At 45.7% G+C, this 19,853-nt stretch overlaps 1 protein-coding gene across 1 annotated transcript in view; it reads left to right on the plus strand.

Annotated features, from left to right (window-relative positions):
* LRP5 (LDL receptor related protein 5) overlaps nucleotides 1-19,853 on the plus strand; it is a 246,308-nt gene that overhangs the window by 217,757 nt on the left and 8,698 nt on the right. The window contains exons 16-19 of the mRNA XM_068260971.1: nucleotides 11,509-11,718; nucleotides 13,283-13,408; nucleotides 14,275-14,511; nucleotides 17,084-17,194. Of these exons, the coding sequence (XP_068117072.1) occupies nucleotides 11,509-11,718; nucleotides 13,283-13,408; nucleotides 14,275-14,511; nucleotides 17,084-17,194 (684 nt within the window). The remainder of the gene's footprint in view (nucleotides 1-11,508; nucleotides 11,719-13,282; nucleotides 13,409-14,274; nucleotides 14,512-17,083; nucleotides 17,195-19,853) is intronic.

Here is a 19,853-nt window from a genome sequence, read left to right on the forward strand (position 1 = left end):
GGAAATGGGAGGGGTTAGTGTTAGGAAAAAAAGAGTGTCAGGTAAGTTTTACAAGCAGAGACGGGGAGGTTAGTGTTAGGAGGGGAAAGGGGAGGTTAGTGTTAGGAAAAAAAAGAGTGTTAGGTAGGTGTTACAAGCAGAGACGGGGAGGTTAGTGTTAGGAAAGGAAAGGGGAGGTTAGTGTTAGACGAAAAGAGGTTAGGGTGCAAATAGGGAGTTAGAGAAAACTATTGGCGAACGAGAACATTTGGCAATATTTTGCGCCAAAGACAATACGCGGCAACAACGAATGTAAGAGTCTAGGTGGGCCTCTGCTGTGGGGACAGATTGGTGCAAAGTGGCTGATGGCCACAATCTTCTACACACCCACTTGAGCATGGAATAGAGGAACTGATGCACTCACAGTAAAGTTCGCTGCTTCCTATTTCATTGCCCTTGAATCATCTTTGTTGAGTAGGACAATTTTTTAAATCATTGGGCCAGGTTAGCACACATAAGAGCGCTATGGAGGCTGACCTATTTATTTCATTTTAAACTATGCAGATTGCCTGGCTGTCTTTTTGATCCTCTGCCTATAATAGGTTTAGCCACAGACCCTGAACAGGTATACAGATCAGATGTTTCTGACTGAAGTCTCACTGGATTAGCTGAATGCTTGTTCCAGATTTGGGATTCAAACACTACTGCATCCAAAGACATCAGTAGCACAGCCAGGCAATGTGCATTGTTTAAAAGGAATAAATATGGCTGCCTTCATATCCCTTTCAGGTCAGGTGTACTTTAAGTTCTGTTGTCTCGAGTCTTCTCCAGCCCAAAGTAGTGTTGCCAGGTGATGGGCATTTCTTTCCTAAAAAATTGCTTCTTTCAGAGGAAGGACCACAGCAGCAACGTTTGAATTTCCTTGACGAATTTATTGCGCAGTAATTACTTCTTGATACTGTATAATAAAGCTATCTGAGCCAAGAGCATGTATCACTTGGAAGGACTCATCCCCCTGCGCTCCATAAGCCAGGCTTTCAGTGATCGTCTAATTCTCAGCCCAGAGATGGTCATGCAAATCAAGATTTCAGGAAAAAGCAAACAATACAGAGCAGCTCATAAGGCAGAGGTTGCGGCCAGATGTTTCATGTATGGAAGAGGCATGGATTGCTCTGTCAAGGGCTGTCATTTATAAATGTTTTATGTTGTTGCTGCAGCCTGTTTAATGTATTGCCAACTCAAATATTTACCATGGCAGTGGACACGGTTTACTTCAAGCTCTACTGGTACTTTGCACTGCTATTAATTGTTACAATTACAGAGGAATGAGTCAGAGGTCAGAACTCCACAATGGAATATGACTGTTTTCTTCCAAAGTACAAGTACTCCCTATTTAGGGCTGTGTTTCCCAACTTTGCACGAGTTATCCTACATTCTGGTGCATAGCGAATAACAGTACGTGTCAAGAGTCTGAAATAATAAATAGCAATTGGGGGCTTGTTTTTGAAGGTGATGCATTGGAAGCTGGAAAAAAGGATCTGCGTACAACCATTATGACCGGTTGTATAGACAAATTATAGAGTACACTACTCACCCCAGAATCAAGAGAGACAATGGAGAAACTTAGTGATCCCGAAGTGAAACTTTTGGATCAAAATGAGATACTTACCTGAAGAGAGGGAAAACGTAAAGATCAAGGGAAATGGGGGTTGGGAGGCATGTGTAATAAGTTCACTGTACAAGTCAAACTTATAAAAATGCAAAAAAGCTTTATTAATTATTATTATCAAAAATCACAAGAATCCATCATAAAAACCCACACATGCAGCAATCATCAGAGGGACATCGCACACATACTGACCCGCACATCCATGCACTCACAGCCCTAGCTTGAACCACCTAATGTGGTTTAGGGATCCCAATGCATGTAATAGGCCAAAAGTCCAGCTCAGCGGATGATCTCATAAGCACAGTTATAGCAATATAGATGATATCAATGTGCAAGGTGTTGATTGCAAAGAAAAAATCAAAAAAGCAAGCATTGGCCAAAGTGAAACAGTCAGTTCCCAAGGTTGATGCAAAGCAGGGGCAGGCAAAGCAAGTTGCAACAGCAGATATAGCGTAAAATCATGCACCAAACTGTTGTCAAAATGACCAGGCTGGGTATTGGAACCCGTATACTGTACCCACTCCGGGGGCGACGGCATTCCAAATGGGTGCTTGTGTTTCAGGGTTCCTCAACCCACCGCCGGAGCTCACGGCTAGAGGAGGAACAGGAAGCAGTCCAGACAAGTTCACTGGTGATGGTGCGGAAATCCGAGCAGAGACCGTTGTACAACTGGTCAGCAGCAGCCACAAGTGGAGGCAGGACTGTGGGACCGTTCAAGCGGTCATACATAGATGGCAGCAGGCAGCGGCGGATGAACCTGGCAAGGCGGCATGTGCGTGGAGCCGTGTCACGCCAAACGCCCTAACATGTTTCGCCGGACACTTCCGGCTTTCTCAAAGGGAGGCGTGGCTAACTGGGTCTCCGTGTCCTGTCTAAATACGCGCACACGCCGCCGTCACTGGCGGCAAGTGCGCACATCATTCCCCATAACAACGAGCCACAGCCAATCAGATACAGGGGAGGAGCTGGATCCAAAGTAAACAGCTCCAGCGTGTGAAGGAAGTCACACGCAGATGTTGCATGTAGACCGATGGCTATTGGTCGTGACAGGAGAATACAGGCAGAGTACACACAGACCACATACACTCATTATTCATTCAGCTTGATGTATTAACTACCATGAAAACAAAAACTATAAAGAAACTATAATATAAAAAAGCTAAGAATTATAATAGTGGCTGGAGCAAACCTTTGAGCAAAACGTACTATATAGGACATCAATCCAAGTGACCACAATATTGGGTCAGATGTCCTGTGCAAAAAATTGTTATCAAAAAAAGGGGGGAATATAAATTCCATCAAATGTGTAGCCATGTGCACGGTCATACCGCAGAGAGAAAGCCCAGACCACCAAGGTCAAGGCAACCCATCCACAGACACAGTGCGCGCAGTACAGACAGAGAAGGGCGCAGTTGGAGGACCCAGAGCACACAGAAGGGAGAAATGAACAGTGGTGGCCCGAGCCCAAAGGGGCCCATAGTCATATCAGTAAAAATGGTGAGAATCCAATTGACTCATTTAAACCTGGAGGATCGGTAGCTTTTAATTCAAAGATCCATCGAGATTCTTTTTGGAGAAGCAACCGATCATAGTTGCCCCCCCTGATTGTTGTATGTATACGATCCAGGCCGATGACTCGCAGGCCCCGATAGTCGCCCCCATGCATCGTTTTAAAGTGTCTGGCCACAGATGTGGTGGACGTGGTACTCTTAATGTTGGTGAGATGTTCACCGATCCTGCTTTTCAAATCACGTCCCGTCTTGCCAATGTAGAAAGCCCCACACCGGCAAGAAAGGAGATATACCACATATGGGGTGTTACAATTAACGAAATGTTGTAATGACCAATGATGGCCATTGGGGAGTACAATCTCCCTGCCGACAACTAGAAATCGGCATATACCACATCCACCACAGCCGTAAGTGCCAGTGACACTACAATGGGGGCGTATGGAGTCAGTTCCGCGGAAATGACTCCTAACAATAAGGTCCCGGATGGATGGTGCTCTTTTGAAAGCAATCTTAGGCTCCGGTGTCACCAAGGTATTAATCTTTGGATCATTTATCAAAATGTACCAATGGCGTTCAAAGATTCGAGCAATCTCTGTTATAAACTGTTCTTATCACCTTGCTTCGACACCATCGTCTCACAGACTGTGAGATCACTTGACTCTCCACACAGCAAACAGGAAATAGACTTTCTCAGGCTTCTCCAATGTTTCCGTTATTTATTCAAATCACAGAAAGACAGATAGATACAGTCATCATATCCTAGCTATGCAAATCTTCATGTTGCTCGTGATTAGACTCCCTACCGAAGTCTATCAGGTACCTTCTTCCTACCTACGTTACACTAAACTACCTATGTACATAGCATACATTATATCAGCTTACATAAAGGAATAACATGCTTAGAGGTCCAAGTCGGCCTTGCGAGCTAGTGCAGAAGGAAGAAGCAGAAGTGAGTTCTCCATCGCTCGCTCCAGATTTAATACCGGCTAGGAAATAGTTAAATATGACATCATCTTCGCCACCCCCTATATCAGTCTATTGGTGGACCCACTCATGGTGTCATCATACCCGCCTACTCGATTAATAATCAATGAGACATTTGACATACATGCAGGAATGTGAATATTTACAAAACATGACTGATGTTTATTGTTCCAGGCCCAGGTCAGGGAGACCTGCGGCCTTGTTCAGAACAGCTTCTTGGTATGTTCTAGTTCTGCTGACAGAACTGCAGATTTTCTCTCTTCAGAGAAAATCCCCTTAAAGGACAGGTCTGCTCATCAAGCCTTTTTGACTAACTCAGTCCAAATAACTGAGGCTTACTTAAATTATAACAATCCCCCCTAAAACGGCTTGACCCGCAGATCCCAGCGTCTGAACCTCCCAGTACCTGGTTTCTTTCTTGTATGTTTCACTTTTCGATGTTCGTGCTCACACAACTTCTCTGCTCTCGGTGGTTACCCCTGGAAGAGAGAGAGCAAGACCTCTTGGTCTTCCTGTAACCAGGCTCTCTGGGGAAGCCCTACTTCTAAGTCCCTCAATACCACATGCTCAGCATTTGCGTCACTTGCGTATCACTCACAAACTTGCATGACCACAGAAAAGTGAAACTCGTTTGGTTGTTACAAAACGGAGCAGTGCCAGGTGCCTTCTAAAAGAGCGCCTTTATACAATCAGCTCCTAGGTACTACTAAACCTATACCCGTAACCCTGTTTATCCCTTAATTTAAACTATTGGTTCAGTAGATTGTTTATGAGGCACCAATCTCTGGACCAGGTTAATTTATTTTACGTAATTTTAACCCGCAACCTCACCTGGACAATGATGCCTAAAGTTGTCATCCCCATCCAGACGACCAGTGGGTGTAGAAAGAACTTTGGAACTGCAGATGCCCCGTCCGAGTGTCCCTGGAACATCACCGGAACCTTTGTCCACCAGGGCAGACTGGAACTCACCTGCTCATTTTTGTGTTCTACCTCGTTAAGATCACCTGTATCATGGTGAAATCTTACCTCTAACTTAGTGTACTGTTTGTTTAACCTTTGTAACAAAATGTGGTCGTCTTGGATCAAACCCTGTTCCCCTTTGTCCCATGTCGGGTTCTCTTTCAGGACGGGAACTACCCATGAAACTTTGACCTTTAGAGTTCTCTTAACAATTTGAGAAACAACGTCATCAAACCTGGATGACAGGATCCATATGGGATCTCCACTCACACAATATGTTCCCCTTGGAAACTCCCCCTTATCGGAACAATTATGAGAATATACCTTGAATGTATCATTAGACCTTATGTTAAAAAAACAAACCTTTCCTTCAGCCACCGGAACTATCGGTTGGGCTTCAGGGTGGATCTTTTGAATGGTAGCCTCGCAGTCTGCGTTATTGAGCCCGCAGGCTTCTCCACTAAATTTGACTTGCCCCGGCCAACGCAGGTACTTCTGCAAGAATTGCCCGCATGAGGACAACTCTACTTGTTTCACCTCCCCGTCTAGCACCAAAAAAGGTTGACCTCTCAGGTCCTGGTGTAAGACATGTGTTGAGGTGGGAACTAAGGAAGTGGCGGTGCCTAAAGGAATGTTGCACCGTTTCCATTTGTTCACCCAAACATCTCGAAGCTGCCATGCAAAAGATCCTTCTCCAGAAAAGTTACTATACCTCCCCTTGTCCAATCTCAGTTGCACAGGATCTTTTTGCCTCTCCCTGACAAAATATGCCCCCAACTGTCCTGATTGGACCTCTTCCCCCCTTATGTCCTGAGGCACACTATGCACCTGAGGTCGGGAAGACTGTACTCTCTGCAATCTTTCAATTAAGAGTACCTCTTCACTTACCCAACTATCATGAGGATAAGCTGCTGCACATGGACTGTGTAATGTCGTCCCCTGTTGTGACCCGTGTAGTGTGGATGGGGTTCCCTGTGTTGGCTTTCCCTCCCCCGGGACCGCTCTCCCCACCCTCTTTGCCACCTGGCGATGTGGCTTTATCTCGATCTTTACTTCTTGTTTCGAGAACCACACACCCTCGGCTTTCCAGCCTTTACGTGTGTATAGCTGTTTCAGAGGCACTCTCTGTTGGTAGCTCCAGAGTGTGATGTTGTCCCCTGCGTCTCTCTGGTATGAGAATTGACGCCTCCTGCTCGTTCCTCTCCAATCTGGAACCATCTCACTCTGCATAACCAAGACAAGGTACCTCTGAATCACACACTCCACCTTTTGCATGTACCCATTGTACTGCAATGTCCCTTTTAACAAACCTTTGGATCGGTGCATCCATTCTGGGAGTGTGGTATTAAATAGCAGAATTACGCTGCCATTCAATTCCCACTGCCCGCACACCTGACCCTTCCGACCTTTCACCCACATTGTGCCATGAAGTTTGATTTCTCCTGGCACAAGTGCTCTTTTCCTCCATCCCTGCATGGTCCATCTGTGCCCATCAGAGGGAGGTGTGAAAGGATCAGTACCTTTGTCACCCAACATCAACATGTTTGGGCCTTGTATTCTCATTAACCCCTTATTATACATGAGAATGTCCTCTCTTCGTTCTCCTAGGACAAACTGGCAACCTAGGATCACCATCAGCACGGTACTCTTCATTATAAAAGCACCACCTTGGGAAAGAAAAACATTAGCACTTTGCATTATGCTTTGCTCAGACAGGTTTGTTAGTCTCTTTCCGATCTCCGAAATCTCGTGTTTTAGTCTCTTTCCAATTTCAGGAATCTCGCTTTTTAGTCTCTTTCCAATCTCAGGAATCTCGCTGTTCTCCAAGCTTAGATTGGCATCTGGAACCTTTCGCGTATCCGACTGACATCTCCATCTTTGCTGCCAGCACTGCAGCTGTCTCAATTCCATATTGCCAAACACCTGAAATCGAAATACAAACAAATCAATTCTTATTAATGATTTGGGATTCGCCCTGCGGCTTGTACTCTTTACACTTTAAATTGATCAATATATACCGTAATTGATCTCGTTGCTTTATGGTTCTCATGAACTCTGTTTACTCTTATTGGTAGACTGGAGTTAAACTTCACCCCCCTACCTCAGTACTATCCTCAGTTCTTACCTGTTTAAAATATGCTCCCGCGGACTTCACCTATGGAAGCTCGCTTCACCTTTGGAAGCTCTCACCCCATTGCAGCTCACTCCACATCCCCCCTTATCTGTCCATGCGCGGCCGTCGCATGCACAGATTACGGATGCCACACCTGATGCTGCTTTGCAGGTGAGCCTGCAATGCTCTTACTCATTATCGCATTTACTTATCTAGAACTTCATCGCGATACCAGCTCTGCTAGAAGTTCTGTGTGTTGTACCCTCTGATCAATGTTTGTCGTGCCACTACCTAAACTACCAAAAAAAAATTGCTGCCTCCCTGTAGGAAGGAGCACTTTGCACTTAACCTACACAGGGTGCAGGGCTAAGCATACCAGCGTCACATGCCTGTATGCAGATCCCTGAATGCCCACTTGGTAGGTAGTCACATGGAAAACACCGTACTGACACACTGTCACTCTGTAAACGGCAATTCTATCATCTGTATAATTGCCCCATGAACTGCTGTCAGTCCTTGTTCTTTGTGCTACAATTGATAGGAGCTGGAAAAAACATATTTGACCAATCAGTGGACGGAAAAAAAAAACCGCACAAAAAAACAGCCCAGCATAGACCTCTCAGTCAAGCTCTGGCCCTGTCCACGACAAAAACCGGAAAAAACGTTACCGCTCTGCATCAGCGGCGACGGAAACCCGTATTGGTCAACTCCCTTTTTTCCACCTCCGGCACCCCCCCTGATGCGCTGTCCCCCCTTATCTATTGGGAACTCATGCTGCCCCGCCCATCAAGGTGCCTCACTTACAGGAATAATCCCATAAGCAACCCAGTACAGATACTTCCCTGATCTGCGCAGCACTCGCAAATCACTCCCTGGGGACTATCTGACTTATACGTGTTTTCCTAGCTGGGAAACACTTCCTATCTGTGAGCCTGCAACTTGCTTGGCTCACGTATGCGGACACTCCCTGTGTCCAGACTTCTTCTGAGGAAATCATCTGGAAGCCAAGAAACCCAGTAGAATCTCTCTACTGTCCCCACTCTGGACCCCCCTCCCACCAGCTGCTTCCGTGCACGGCGCCTTGTGCCCAGCTGTGACGTGGGACCTGGGATCCCCCCCCCAGCACATCCTCCCCCCTGCCATCGGGGCGTGCCTATCAGTGGGCGCTTCCCGCCCCCTCCCCTGCTGATACATCATGCAGATGGGAGTGGCTTTCTCAGAAACCCGACGCCATGTTGAGTCATGGCATGCCAGCCAAAATGGCTGCTATCAATCTCCCGTAGCAACCGCTTAATCCTATACACATTAGGAGAAAAAAACAGTTAGAACGTACATACAATGTATATGCACACTAAACATTTCAGCAGAAAAAGCTCTTCCCCAAGCTTAGCATACCGCTCTACACACTCTCGGATGGAAAAACATCCCAAAAGAGAAATACCAGAAATTCCACCGTGGAGTCTCCTATCTCTGAACCACAGACTCTACCCAGCAGAACATCTCCCGAACACCCCTGCTGACAAAAAAAAAGAAAAAACTACGTCCGAGCCCCATACAGTAGCACCACCCACTATCTCAGCTGTCACTCTAACTGTTGCATACCTTCAAAGCGACCCAGGTCCGTGGGCTGCGTGCATCTGTATAGCTCCCCGAGAAGAGAAAAAAAACATACTTCCGACAGCTAACAAAGTGCTTTAAACCCTTCTAAAACCGCACAGCTGTCTCTCTCTCACTTTCCTCACTGCCAGTCTCCTCTCTCTTCCCTCTCTCTCCTTCTCCTCTCCCCCCCCTCTACTACTCGAAAGCCTTAGCCCCCCCTTATCTCTCCTGCGGGGGACTCCCATATCTGGCAAACCTCCCAGACACACGGGAGAAAGAGAAAGGAGAGAAAAAAAAACCTGAAACCGCACGCAGCAGCCACTAGCACAACCCGAGAGAGAGAAAAAAAAACCTACACAGGAAAACCAGTACGAACATACATTGGAAAATTTAGAGAGAAAACACTGCTGGAACAAACTGTCAACATGTAATACCAACACTTTCATTAGAATTAAACAAATGAAACACTATACTTGCCTGGCTCTACAGACTTGTACCGACTTCCAATCCGATCAGCTGACGGCAAGTTTTTTCCCACGAGTCGATGGACCTCGGTGAGCGTTTACTGAGCGTTCTCTCAGCGGATTCTCGGTCCCGAAGGTAACTTGCTCAAAACCTTTGCCTGGGATACCTCACCAAGGAATCCTTTGTTCGGCTAGATTGCGTGTACAGCACAATCCAAATAAAACCGGTCCATGACTCGCCGCTGATCATCACCCGGATTGCAGCCCGTGTGTTGGCCTTTCTCTAGCGGCCTCCCACACACTACTTATCCTCTTGATAAGTTTTCCAGTCCGCGTCAACTCCGCTTATGTCGCTGTGGAATATCTTGAAACCTAGATAACTGACTGACATCTGGCCCGGTCCTTGCCTGCCTTTTCTGCTAGACAGCGCAGCTGGGTTCACGGCACCACTGTTATAAACTGTTCTTATCACCTTGCTTCGACACCATCGTCTCACAGACTGTGAGATCACTTGACTCTCCACACAGCAAACAGGAAATAGACTTTCTCAGGCTTCTCCAATGTTTCCGTTATTTATTCAAATCACAGAAAGACAGATAGATACAGTCATCATATCCTAGCTATGCAAATCTTCATGTTGCTCGTGATTAGACTCCCTACCGAAGTCTATCAGGTACCTTCTTCCTACCTACGTTACACTAAACTACCTATGTACATAGCATACATTATATCAGCTTACATAAAGGAATAACATGCTTAGAGGTCCAAGTCGGCCTTGCGAGCTAGTGCAGAAGGAAGAAGCAGAAGTGAGTTCTCCATCGCTCGCTCCAGATTTAATACCGGCTAGGAAATAGTTAAATATGACATCATCTTCGCCACCCCCTATATCAGTCTATTGGTGGACCCACTCATGGTGTCATCATACCCGCCTACTCGATTAATAATCAATGAGACATTTGACATACATGCAGGAATGTGAATATTTACAAAACATGACTGATGTTTATTGTTCCAGGCCCAGGTCAGGGAGACCTGCGGCCTTGTTCAGAACAGCTTCTTGGTATGTTCTAGTTCTGCTGACAGAACTGCAGATTTTCTCTCTTCAGAGAAAATCCCCTTAAAGGACAGGTCTGCTCATCAAGCCTTTTTGACTAACTCAGTCCAAATAACTGAGGCCTACTTAAATTATAACAATCTCTTTATGTTGAGCGGAATACTTGGTGCAGAACCGTATGCCATCTTCACCATCCCTCCGGGACCCCTGAAGAGAGGGAAGCCTCAGGCTCCTATTGAGGCTTCTCTCGGTGGTCTGCTGTCCCCCGACGCTGAGTCCGGCTTCTCTGCAGATCAGGGCTGCTCTCCTCCTCTGTTACGAGCGCAGCCATGCAGTAGCCGCGAGCGCATAGTACGGAGCTGCTTGTTCACACGCTACCCCGGCTTACTGCACATGCACGGGTTGGCTCGCATGGCTATTGTGCGGCCATGCTGCAGGAGGAGGAGCTGCATGGTTCCGATATGATTAGCGACAATGCCTTAACCATTCTGCGACCACCTAATGCAGATTGGCGGCCGCAGAATGGCTCCGTTGTTCCTCTACAACGCCATATGGCGTCATCTCGCGAGAAGTGAGAGTTGACGGGAGCTCGCGCAAGCTCGCGTCACTGTAAACAGCCGGCTCCAGCGATCAGCCTGCCAGCAGCTGATCAGCACTGGCAGGCTGTTTTTTTCAGTAAAATGAATGTAAATGTTTATATAACGCTGCCATCTTACGCAGTAAGGCTTGTCACTTAACTGCCCATCGGAAGGGCTTACAATCTAACCCATACCATAGTCATATGCCTATATATGTATAGTGTAGTGTATGTATCGTAGGGTAGTGCCAATTTAGAGGGGGGGGGGATAAAAAAAATTACAACATTTTGCTCTTATTTTATTATTTTTTTTTATTAAAAACTAAAAGCAGCAGCAATCAAAGAGCACCAAAAGAAAACTCTATTTGTGAGAAGAAAAGTAGGTAAAATGAATTTGGGTGCTAAGTTGTATGACCGAGCAATATACCATTAAAGTTGTGAAGTGCCAAATTGTAAAAAATGGCCTGTTCATTAGGGGGGTGTAAATCTCCGGTCATCCAGTGGTTATATATTTATATTTGGTTATATATATTAAAAATAAAAAATCAAATCTGGGGATATCTCGCATTTGCTTAATTTGCATACTGTTTTGCAGGAGCCAATAGAATTACTCTGGAAGATTCCAATATCCTCCAGCCGATGGGGCTCACAGTCCTCGGAGATCACCTGTACTGGATCGATCGCCAGCAGCAGATGATTGAAAGAGTTGATAAGACAAACGGGTTCCAGAGGACCAGAATCCAGGGCCGCATTGCCCATCTCACCGGGATTCATGCTGTAGCGGCTCCGGATGTCAATGAATTCTGTAAGTGCTACCTTGGGATTAGTGATGGTCAGTGGGGTGCAAATAATTCAGTTTCATGCAAATTTCATGCAAATCGATTGTGCGATTAATAGGAAGTGAATTTGATTGGTCCATATCCAAGTTGCATGTGATTAAAATTATATATACATGCAAGCCAGGATAATTTGCATCTCATTTACCATTTCTCTGTTTGATACTAAATTAATGAACATTGTTGTGAGTTATGTGACTAAGCTGCTGCCTGAAAACAAATGTGGGCTCTGAGGCTAGCTTCACAGTGTGACATTGGAGTGCCACTCTATGAGGGCATCTTAATTCAGAAAGTCATATTTCAAGACGTAAGACTATGGAACGTTCACAGTGCATGCAGTGCATTAGGATTCAAAGCAATACAGTATCCCAGCGCACTGCATGCACTGCGTTACTGCATAACACGTGCACTAACAGAGGCAGTAAAGCATACTTTCATTGATTGTATGCTTCACTGTATGCTACCTAAAGGTCCCAGAACATGCAGAGCGACTTTTTTGTTACATTAAGTTACATTATTGTTATACAGGGAACACAATTCAATGTCCCACTGTGAACCTAGTGTGCAGGTGTAGTGTGCAGAGAGTTTCCATATGTCCTCTGCTCCTCTACCCAACACATGCATTAAAAGGCACCTGAAGTCTCCAACCCCCTACCAAAAAAAGGGCGCTGGTCTACTTCAGGGCACCCGGCAGGAAACCTCATATAGAATTTTGGGTGGACGGCACCCTCTCGAACCGCTAGGTGTCCGATAGGTTGTAGTAAACTAGACCCAAACACGGTCCGCCAATCATAACGCTTTGTGCTGTAATAGGGCAATGTGAATTTGATTATTGTTCCATATAAGGTTTCCTGCTGGGTCCCCTAAAGAAGACTAGCACCAAAAGCCATAAAGGTTTGTTAATTAACTGAGTAGGGGGAAGCCTCTGGATGGTCTACAGGCTTCCCAGATCTTCCTGCACTGCAACCCTCTGAACTATATACTGTTGAAGATTGCTCATGGCGAGTGCACTCTCACTGCTCAGGTGCAAAGTACAGCCTGTGCATGTGCAGTAGCATGGAGAAGCCTTGCATAAGCGGCTCTATGTTCCTTTGTGGGCGTGGACTTAACTTTGTGCCGAAAGCTGTGTGACTGCACTCATACACAGAGGGGAGCACGGGTGCTAGCGATCTTTGTACTGATGCAAATTCTTATCCGATTTGTATCCGATTCCCTCTAGTCTAAGGGCTAAGGGGAATCACATGCATGATGCAAAATTATGCTGCATGGAGTGGGTACAAAAATCATCCGACTTCAACTCCGACGACTCAGTTTATGAAACCTCCGACTCCAGGTACCCCAAAATTCTCCTCCTCCGACTCCTCAGCCCTGCATGCTCGCTCAACTTCCGCACCTTCTGCTGTTGTTTCCTCAGTGTGATGGGCAATCATCTTCCTATTTACTGTATATTGATCTGTACAGAATGGTAATACTCATTATAGTGTTTGTGTTTCACTTTTGAAGATGAAGTCTGTGAAATGTTTCTTGTTCCAGCTGCTCATCCATGTACGCGTGACAATGGAGGCTGTTCTCACATCTGCGTAGCAAAAGGCGATGGAACCCCTCGATGTTCCTGCCCGGTCCATCTTGTCCTTCTGCAGAACCTGCTAACATGCGGAGGTATGCCACTTTTACACTCCCTTTTACCTAGCCAATAACTACATTTATAGCACAATAATGTTCAATCATTTCAGCACTTGCTCTGAAGCAGTTATAGTGCATTGTTGATTATGCTACTCATAAAATGAAGGCAGCTGCCAGTTCTATACAAACACTTGGACACCATATAGAGCAAGTGTATCTCCTGACCGCATCCTTCGGTCCTCCTCAGTACTCTCCACCACTAAGTGCAGTGTAGAATTACCCCTATATCTGTTGTCTAAATGTCCTCTTAAAGAGACTCTTTAATAAAAAAAATGGGCCCCTGGGAGGTACTTACCTCAGGAGGGAAAGCCTCTGGATCCTATTGAGGCTTCCCCAAGGTGCTTACAGAGGTCTGGGTGTTATTTGGGGTCGCCGGGTTGCCTATAAGGATGGGTTTACGGATTGTAGCGCGGGAGCCACTTAGTCCTGTGTCATCACCTCATGTATTCCAACCATACCCCAGGGACCTAAAGATGTATGACCACCTTAACTTGACATATCCTGGAAGGGGAGGCCATGACTCTACGGGACACCTGTACTCCTGCTTTATTGTCACCCAAAACCATCACACATGCTTCAAGCAATTAAACTCTAGTGTTGCAAAAGCATCTGCCGCCAGTTACCCATCAAAGGGGCAATATTAGCTCAGATAAGTTTCAAACTCGTTCAACTCATTCTTCTCCTAGAAATCAGTCAGTGGATGACTGACTGTTACACTCATAGTTGTCAAATTATTTCCAGACAAACTGACCTAGTGTCCTCTTGTGCCTGTAGGTGCCAGATCATAAGTCTTTCCATATTGTGAATATGTCCTAACCATCTGCTTTTGTGTATTTTCTTAGAGCCCCCAACCTGCTCTCCAGAGCAGTTCACCTGTGCCACTGGTGAGATTGACTGCATTCCCTTGTCCTGGCGGTGTGATGGCTTCTCTGAGTGTGAGGACATGAGTGACGAGGAGAACTGTCCCTTGTGCTCTGCCAACCAGTTCCAGTGTGAGAAGGGCCAGTGCATTGATGCCCGGAAGAAGTGCAATGGAGAGTTTGACTGCCAGGACAAGTCTGATGAAGCTGACTGTGAAAGTAAGAGATCATATCAATGTAATTTGGTTAATGTACAATTGCCAGGCCTGATCTCCACACTTGGGCTTAATAAGCGCATCAAGGACAAAGCTTAATTACATTTTATTACAAAAACTGCCTCTAGAGTGCAAAACTTACAACTGCTGCAGTTGTGCGCATGCATCCAAATTCCCCTACACCCTAATTAATTATTGCAAGAAAAACATGAAGGGGGCTATGGTAGGACCTTAAAGGGAACCTGAGATGAAGCCCCCGCCATAAAATATACATACATGGGGCTTCCTCCAGCCTGATCACTACCACGGAATCCTCTTCTCGCTCTCTGTTTCTCCGCAATTGGCCACAGAAAGCCCTCCGGTCCCGGGCCAACTGCACATGCCCGGCCATGCACGCACTCCCGCAGTGCTCACTTCGCCTTGAGTCTTCTGTGGCTGTGCAGTAGTACTGAGCAGTCGCAGAATGCTCCCGGCGATGGGAGCAAGACAGGGGAGCGCCTGTGCAGACTGGGCCCAACTGTAGGATTTTTCAGAGCCAGTTGTGGGCAATGAGCTAGATTAATAATAATAATAGGTCAACCAAAAGGCATCAACAGGTAATTTCAAAATACAATATAATATATATTATTCACTTTTTCAGTAACAACTGAGTGCACAGAAGCCAGGTGGTAAAGCCTCCAAAAACAAAGTAAAAATCAAATGGGCTCCTGCCTCTGTATTAGATGCTGTCATTAGAAAAGTGAAGCTGACGTGAGGTAACTCACTTTAGGTTTGATATTTACCTAAGAAGAGGGAAGGCATGCATGTCAAAATCTGGCCCACAAGCCAAATCTGGCCTGCAGGGCCATCAAATTTGGCCCTCAAATGGTTTCCCTACTTTGCATTATGTTTGGCCCACTCTAGACTCTATGTGAAGTCATAGCTCACCATGGAAGTAATATGGAGGAGAAAGGAGGAAAGCACTGGATGCCAGGGAACTGTATAGGGAAAGGAGGTGGGTCACTAGACACCAGGGAACTATTTAGGGTGCGTAGGAGGACCACTAGAGACCAGGGAACTATAGGGGAGGGACTGGAGCCACTAGACACCAGGGAACTGTATAAGGGAGGAAGAAGGCCACGAGACATTGAGGTTGGCTTGCGAATTGGTACCAGTGTTCAATTTCGGCCCAATGTGTATTTGAGTTTGACAAGCCTGCTATAGAGCCTTCCTGTTCCTCCATGCTGCACATTGCTTGCCTGGCTAAACTTCTTTGCCCTGTTAAACTTCTTAGGTCTAATAGCGCTAGTGCATCCATACTACACATGCGTGAGCCTGGATGTGTGTGTGTAGTTCAGATGTGCTCATCTTCAGACGCATTTAGGGATGTGAGTACTTGTGCTTCCTGGAGACTACCAAAGCTCTAGCAGGTGGAGAGAGTTTAACTGGGCATAGTAGAGGATCAACAGGCAGCACGGAGGGAAGGGAAGGCTCTATAGCATCCAGAGTGTTCCTTCTTCTTAGGTCAGTATCAAACCTGGAATGTGTTACCTCACTTGAGGTTTGCTTCAATATAATGTCTTGGCACTAAGGTCCATTTGATTGCTACTTTCTTTCTTGAATTCCTGCTTGTTTTCAAAATTACTGCAGATTGTAGAAAGCCTGGAGATGGGCCAGTGTGATTCAGCAAAAGCTGCATCTGAGCCCCCAAATCCAAACTCCGTACAATTTACGCGCAAGCCGAAGTTACTAGCATTTTACTGGCCATCTTTATTACTGATGAAATGTAATGTCACCCAAGCTTACTGTGTTAATTACGTCCATGTTATCAAAGGGAAAGAGTAGCAAGTGCAAATATTTTCCAAGAAATACACCGTGTATATTTTAGCACAGGCTGCTACGCTCAGTGGGATGTCTTCTTCAACAGATGTCTACCTCAAAGTGTAGCTGAGACATAAGCAGCATTATTTATACTTACCTCGTGCTTCCGCCAGCCACATGTTGGCCGCTGGCTCCATCGCTGTCCTCCTGGGTCGCTCCGTTGTCCACTGGTGAGCTCCAATAATTTTGCCAGTTGTTTGGCATGCACAGTAGCGCACGACTGGTGGTGACTAGCTAAATAAGCGGAGCTCTCCAGGAGGACAGTCATGAAGCCCACGGCCGACATGGGGCTGGAGGAAGCCCAAGGTAAGTATAACTGAGGCTGTTAATTATGTCTCAGGTTTCACTGAAGACGTAGTAAAATGCAGTCAATTATTCAAAATACCGATTTAATGGTAATTTTCCTGGTTTCATTATCAGAAACACTTCCTATATCTTTATATCGCTGTATATTGGTATGTAACCCCGCCCTCCCAGTGCTATCCTGGGCTGCTTACTTATGCAGAATTCCAGAGCACTCTGGGAGACCAAGTATTGAAACACACAGTAAATAAACATTCTGCAGTGATGCACCTGCCAGCAGTAAAGATGTCGCCACCTCTGATAAATGTCAGAATGTAAATCGAGGAAAGGAAAGATTTTTATAATGGGCTAACAATGACTAAATAATTTATAAATAAATATTGTAACATTGTCTAAAAATTGTTCTTCTGCAGTAGTCTGTCATCCAAATCAGTTCCGGTGTGACAATGGCCAGTGTGTGCTGACCAAACAGCAATGTGACAGCTTCCCAGAGTGCACAGACGGCTCGGATGACGTCATGTGTGGTGAGTAGAAGATACCCTGATTATTTCCATGCACCTTGAAAGCAATGCCCCAAATAGGCGTTCAAAAGTAAAGTTTTTATTTTTTTTAATGTGCGCTGTAGTTTGGGGAAATTTGCTGGTCCCCTCCCCCCCAACAGTCATCTATTAGATGAAATGCATGTCCTATGTACGGCTGGCTAGAACTTGTATACAGGAATACAGTTGTTCATAGAAGAAAACAAAATAATATATACCGGTGTATATATATATATATATATATATATATATATACACACACACAGTATATATCCTACCTTTAATAGGCGGTTCAGGCCTGGAACCCACTACAAAGTGCAATTGCAAGCGTTTTTAATGAGCGTTTTGTAAGCGATTTCATGAGCGTCTTCTGGCGATTTTGGTAGTGATTTTAAAAAGTGTATGCAATTTGCCAGCGATTGTGTAGCAATTAGCGGTTTCAATTCTGATTGGTCCTTTCAATTAACTTAAATTTGTTTACAGTTTGCAGTCATTTAAAACGCTAGCAAAATCGCTCTGTGTAGGTTTTGATGAGTGATTACGTGAGCGTTATATACTTTACATACCAGAAACGGTAACGCTAAAAATACTGCATGTCCAGCGCTTGCGATTTTGGTAATCGCAATCGCTCCAGTGGAATTTGGCCCATCCATTAACATTAGCTGAGCGTTGAGGGAGATCGGTAGCGTTTTGAAAACCTCCCTAAACGCGCACAAAATCACTTTAGTGGGTTCCAGCCCTAAAGTGAGTGTACATAATCCCAGTTCCCCACTAGGATATAGAACACATACTAAGGGCATACTAAGGAACTACGGAGAGTTATTTTTTTAAACTTTTGGGGGTCTTGTTTTCATGTCCTTGCTTAGCCTACAGTCATTACTGCCGCTTCAGATTCACGATTATTGAAGTGGTATGAAACTCAAATCTAAAAGCTTATATTGGAGGTGCGGGGAGTGGATGTTATACAGTCTGTCTAACTTTAACCCTCTGCTTTTACTCACAGTGCAGTACCCCCATATCCCACACATTTTTATATTCAAGGAAAATCTACTACAAAAACAGAGTAGCACTGGGTACACTTCAATTGGATTGAGATTTATTTTGTCAAGCTAAAAAAATTCTTCATCTAAAAGTAACTTCAGTACTGCTAATAAATTGCGTGTATAAGTAAATAATACAGTTCTTATTGGTTTGTTACATCCATACATATTAACCATTCACTCCTTAAAAAAGGGCCACTTAATGATACTTAAAAAATAAAAATTAAAAAACAATTACTGTATGTTTTAGTTTCATTTTTAAGAAACAGTAATATTTACTTATATATGCAATTTTACTAGCTGTACTGCAGTTACTTTTAGATGCATCATTTTTTTTAGCTTGATAAAACAAAGCTTGATCTTTTTGAAATATACCCAGTGTTACTGCAGTTTTTGTATTAGATTGAAACTCAAATTTCACCTATGGCAGAAGTCTTTGGGGAAATGGAACGGAAGCAACGGAAGGCAAATGGAGGGAAAAAGGATCTGATTGACCGGTTCGATCGGATCCGTTTTCACAGATCCTTTTTCCACTAACGCAAGTTTGAACTGGGCCTAAAGTGAAGCAGCTTCTGGGTTGGCATCAGTAGATAGATTGGCAGGATTAGGCCCCGTTCACACTTGCGGTTTTGTCAAAACCGCACCGGATGTCCGGACCGCACCGTATCCGGACCGGACCTGATCCGTACGGTTCCTATCCGGATCCGGTCCGGATCCGGTCCGTTTGCATCCGGTTTCCGTGCGGTGTGAACACGGTTGCGGTCCGGATCCGGTTTCTTAAGGAGATAACAACCTGTTACCTGGGGTCTGGGAGGTCAGCAGAAGGGTCTGGGAGGTCAGCAGAAGGGTCTGGGGTCATTGTTGGAGACAGGTGGACGTGTGGAGACCATCCGTGGATACAGAGACTGCTGTTGGGACCATGGATCCAGGCATTTTTCGTATACCTGGGAATTCTCTGTTGTTCGCCTCCTCGTTATCAGACTTATATCAGACATGTTGCTGCCTAGAGCTCCAGCATGAAATCGCTGCTGCCCCACTCTGTGAACTCCATGTGGTCCCCATCCAAAATGCATAGGAAGTGGGGTAGAACGTCCGGTTTTTGTAGCCAGTGTGTTGTGCGCTCTCCGGTTCTCATTACTTTGTATTGGCCGGATGGTGCAGTCCGGCTCCGCCCGGATACGGCTGCCGGAGGAGCCGGACCAAAAAATAGCGCATGTTGGAACGGACGCCGGAGTCCGGATCCGGTCCGGCTCCGGTCCGGCAGAACGGACGCATGTGAACGGACGCATAGGCTTTCATTGCTATTGCCGTGCGTCCGTTCCGTCCGTTCTGCAAGCGGTCCGGCTCCGGCACGGCGATTCCGGACGGCCACCGCTAATGTGAACCGGGCCTTACTGTGCAGTGTTGTTGTGATGAGGGCTTCCCAGGCCAGCAGAACCTCCCAACTTTGGAGGATACGAAAGAGGGACACTTAAGCCACACCCTAGATTTTGCAGGAGGGTGCTAGTAGGTGGGAGAGGATGACAATGGGTGGGAGGAGGGTGGGGAGGAGTGTGCCAGTGGGTGGGAAGGAGGGTGCTGGTGAGTAGGTTAGGTTGCCAGTG

The sequence above is a fragment of the Hyperolius riggenbachi genome, chromosome 11, assembly GCF_040937935.1.
Source record: "Hyperolius riggenbachi isolate aHypRig1 chromosome 11, aHypRig1.pri, whole genome shotgun sequence".
Lineage (NCBI taxonomy): Eukaryota > Metazoa > Chordata > Amphibia > Anura > Hyperoliidae > Hyperolius > Hyperolius riggenbachi.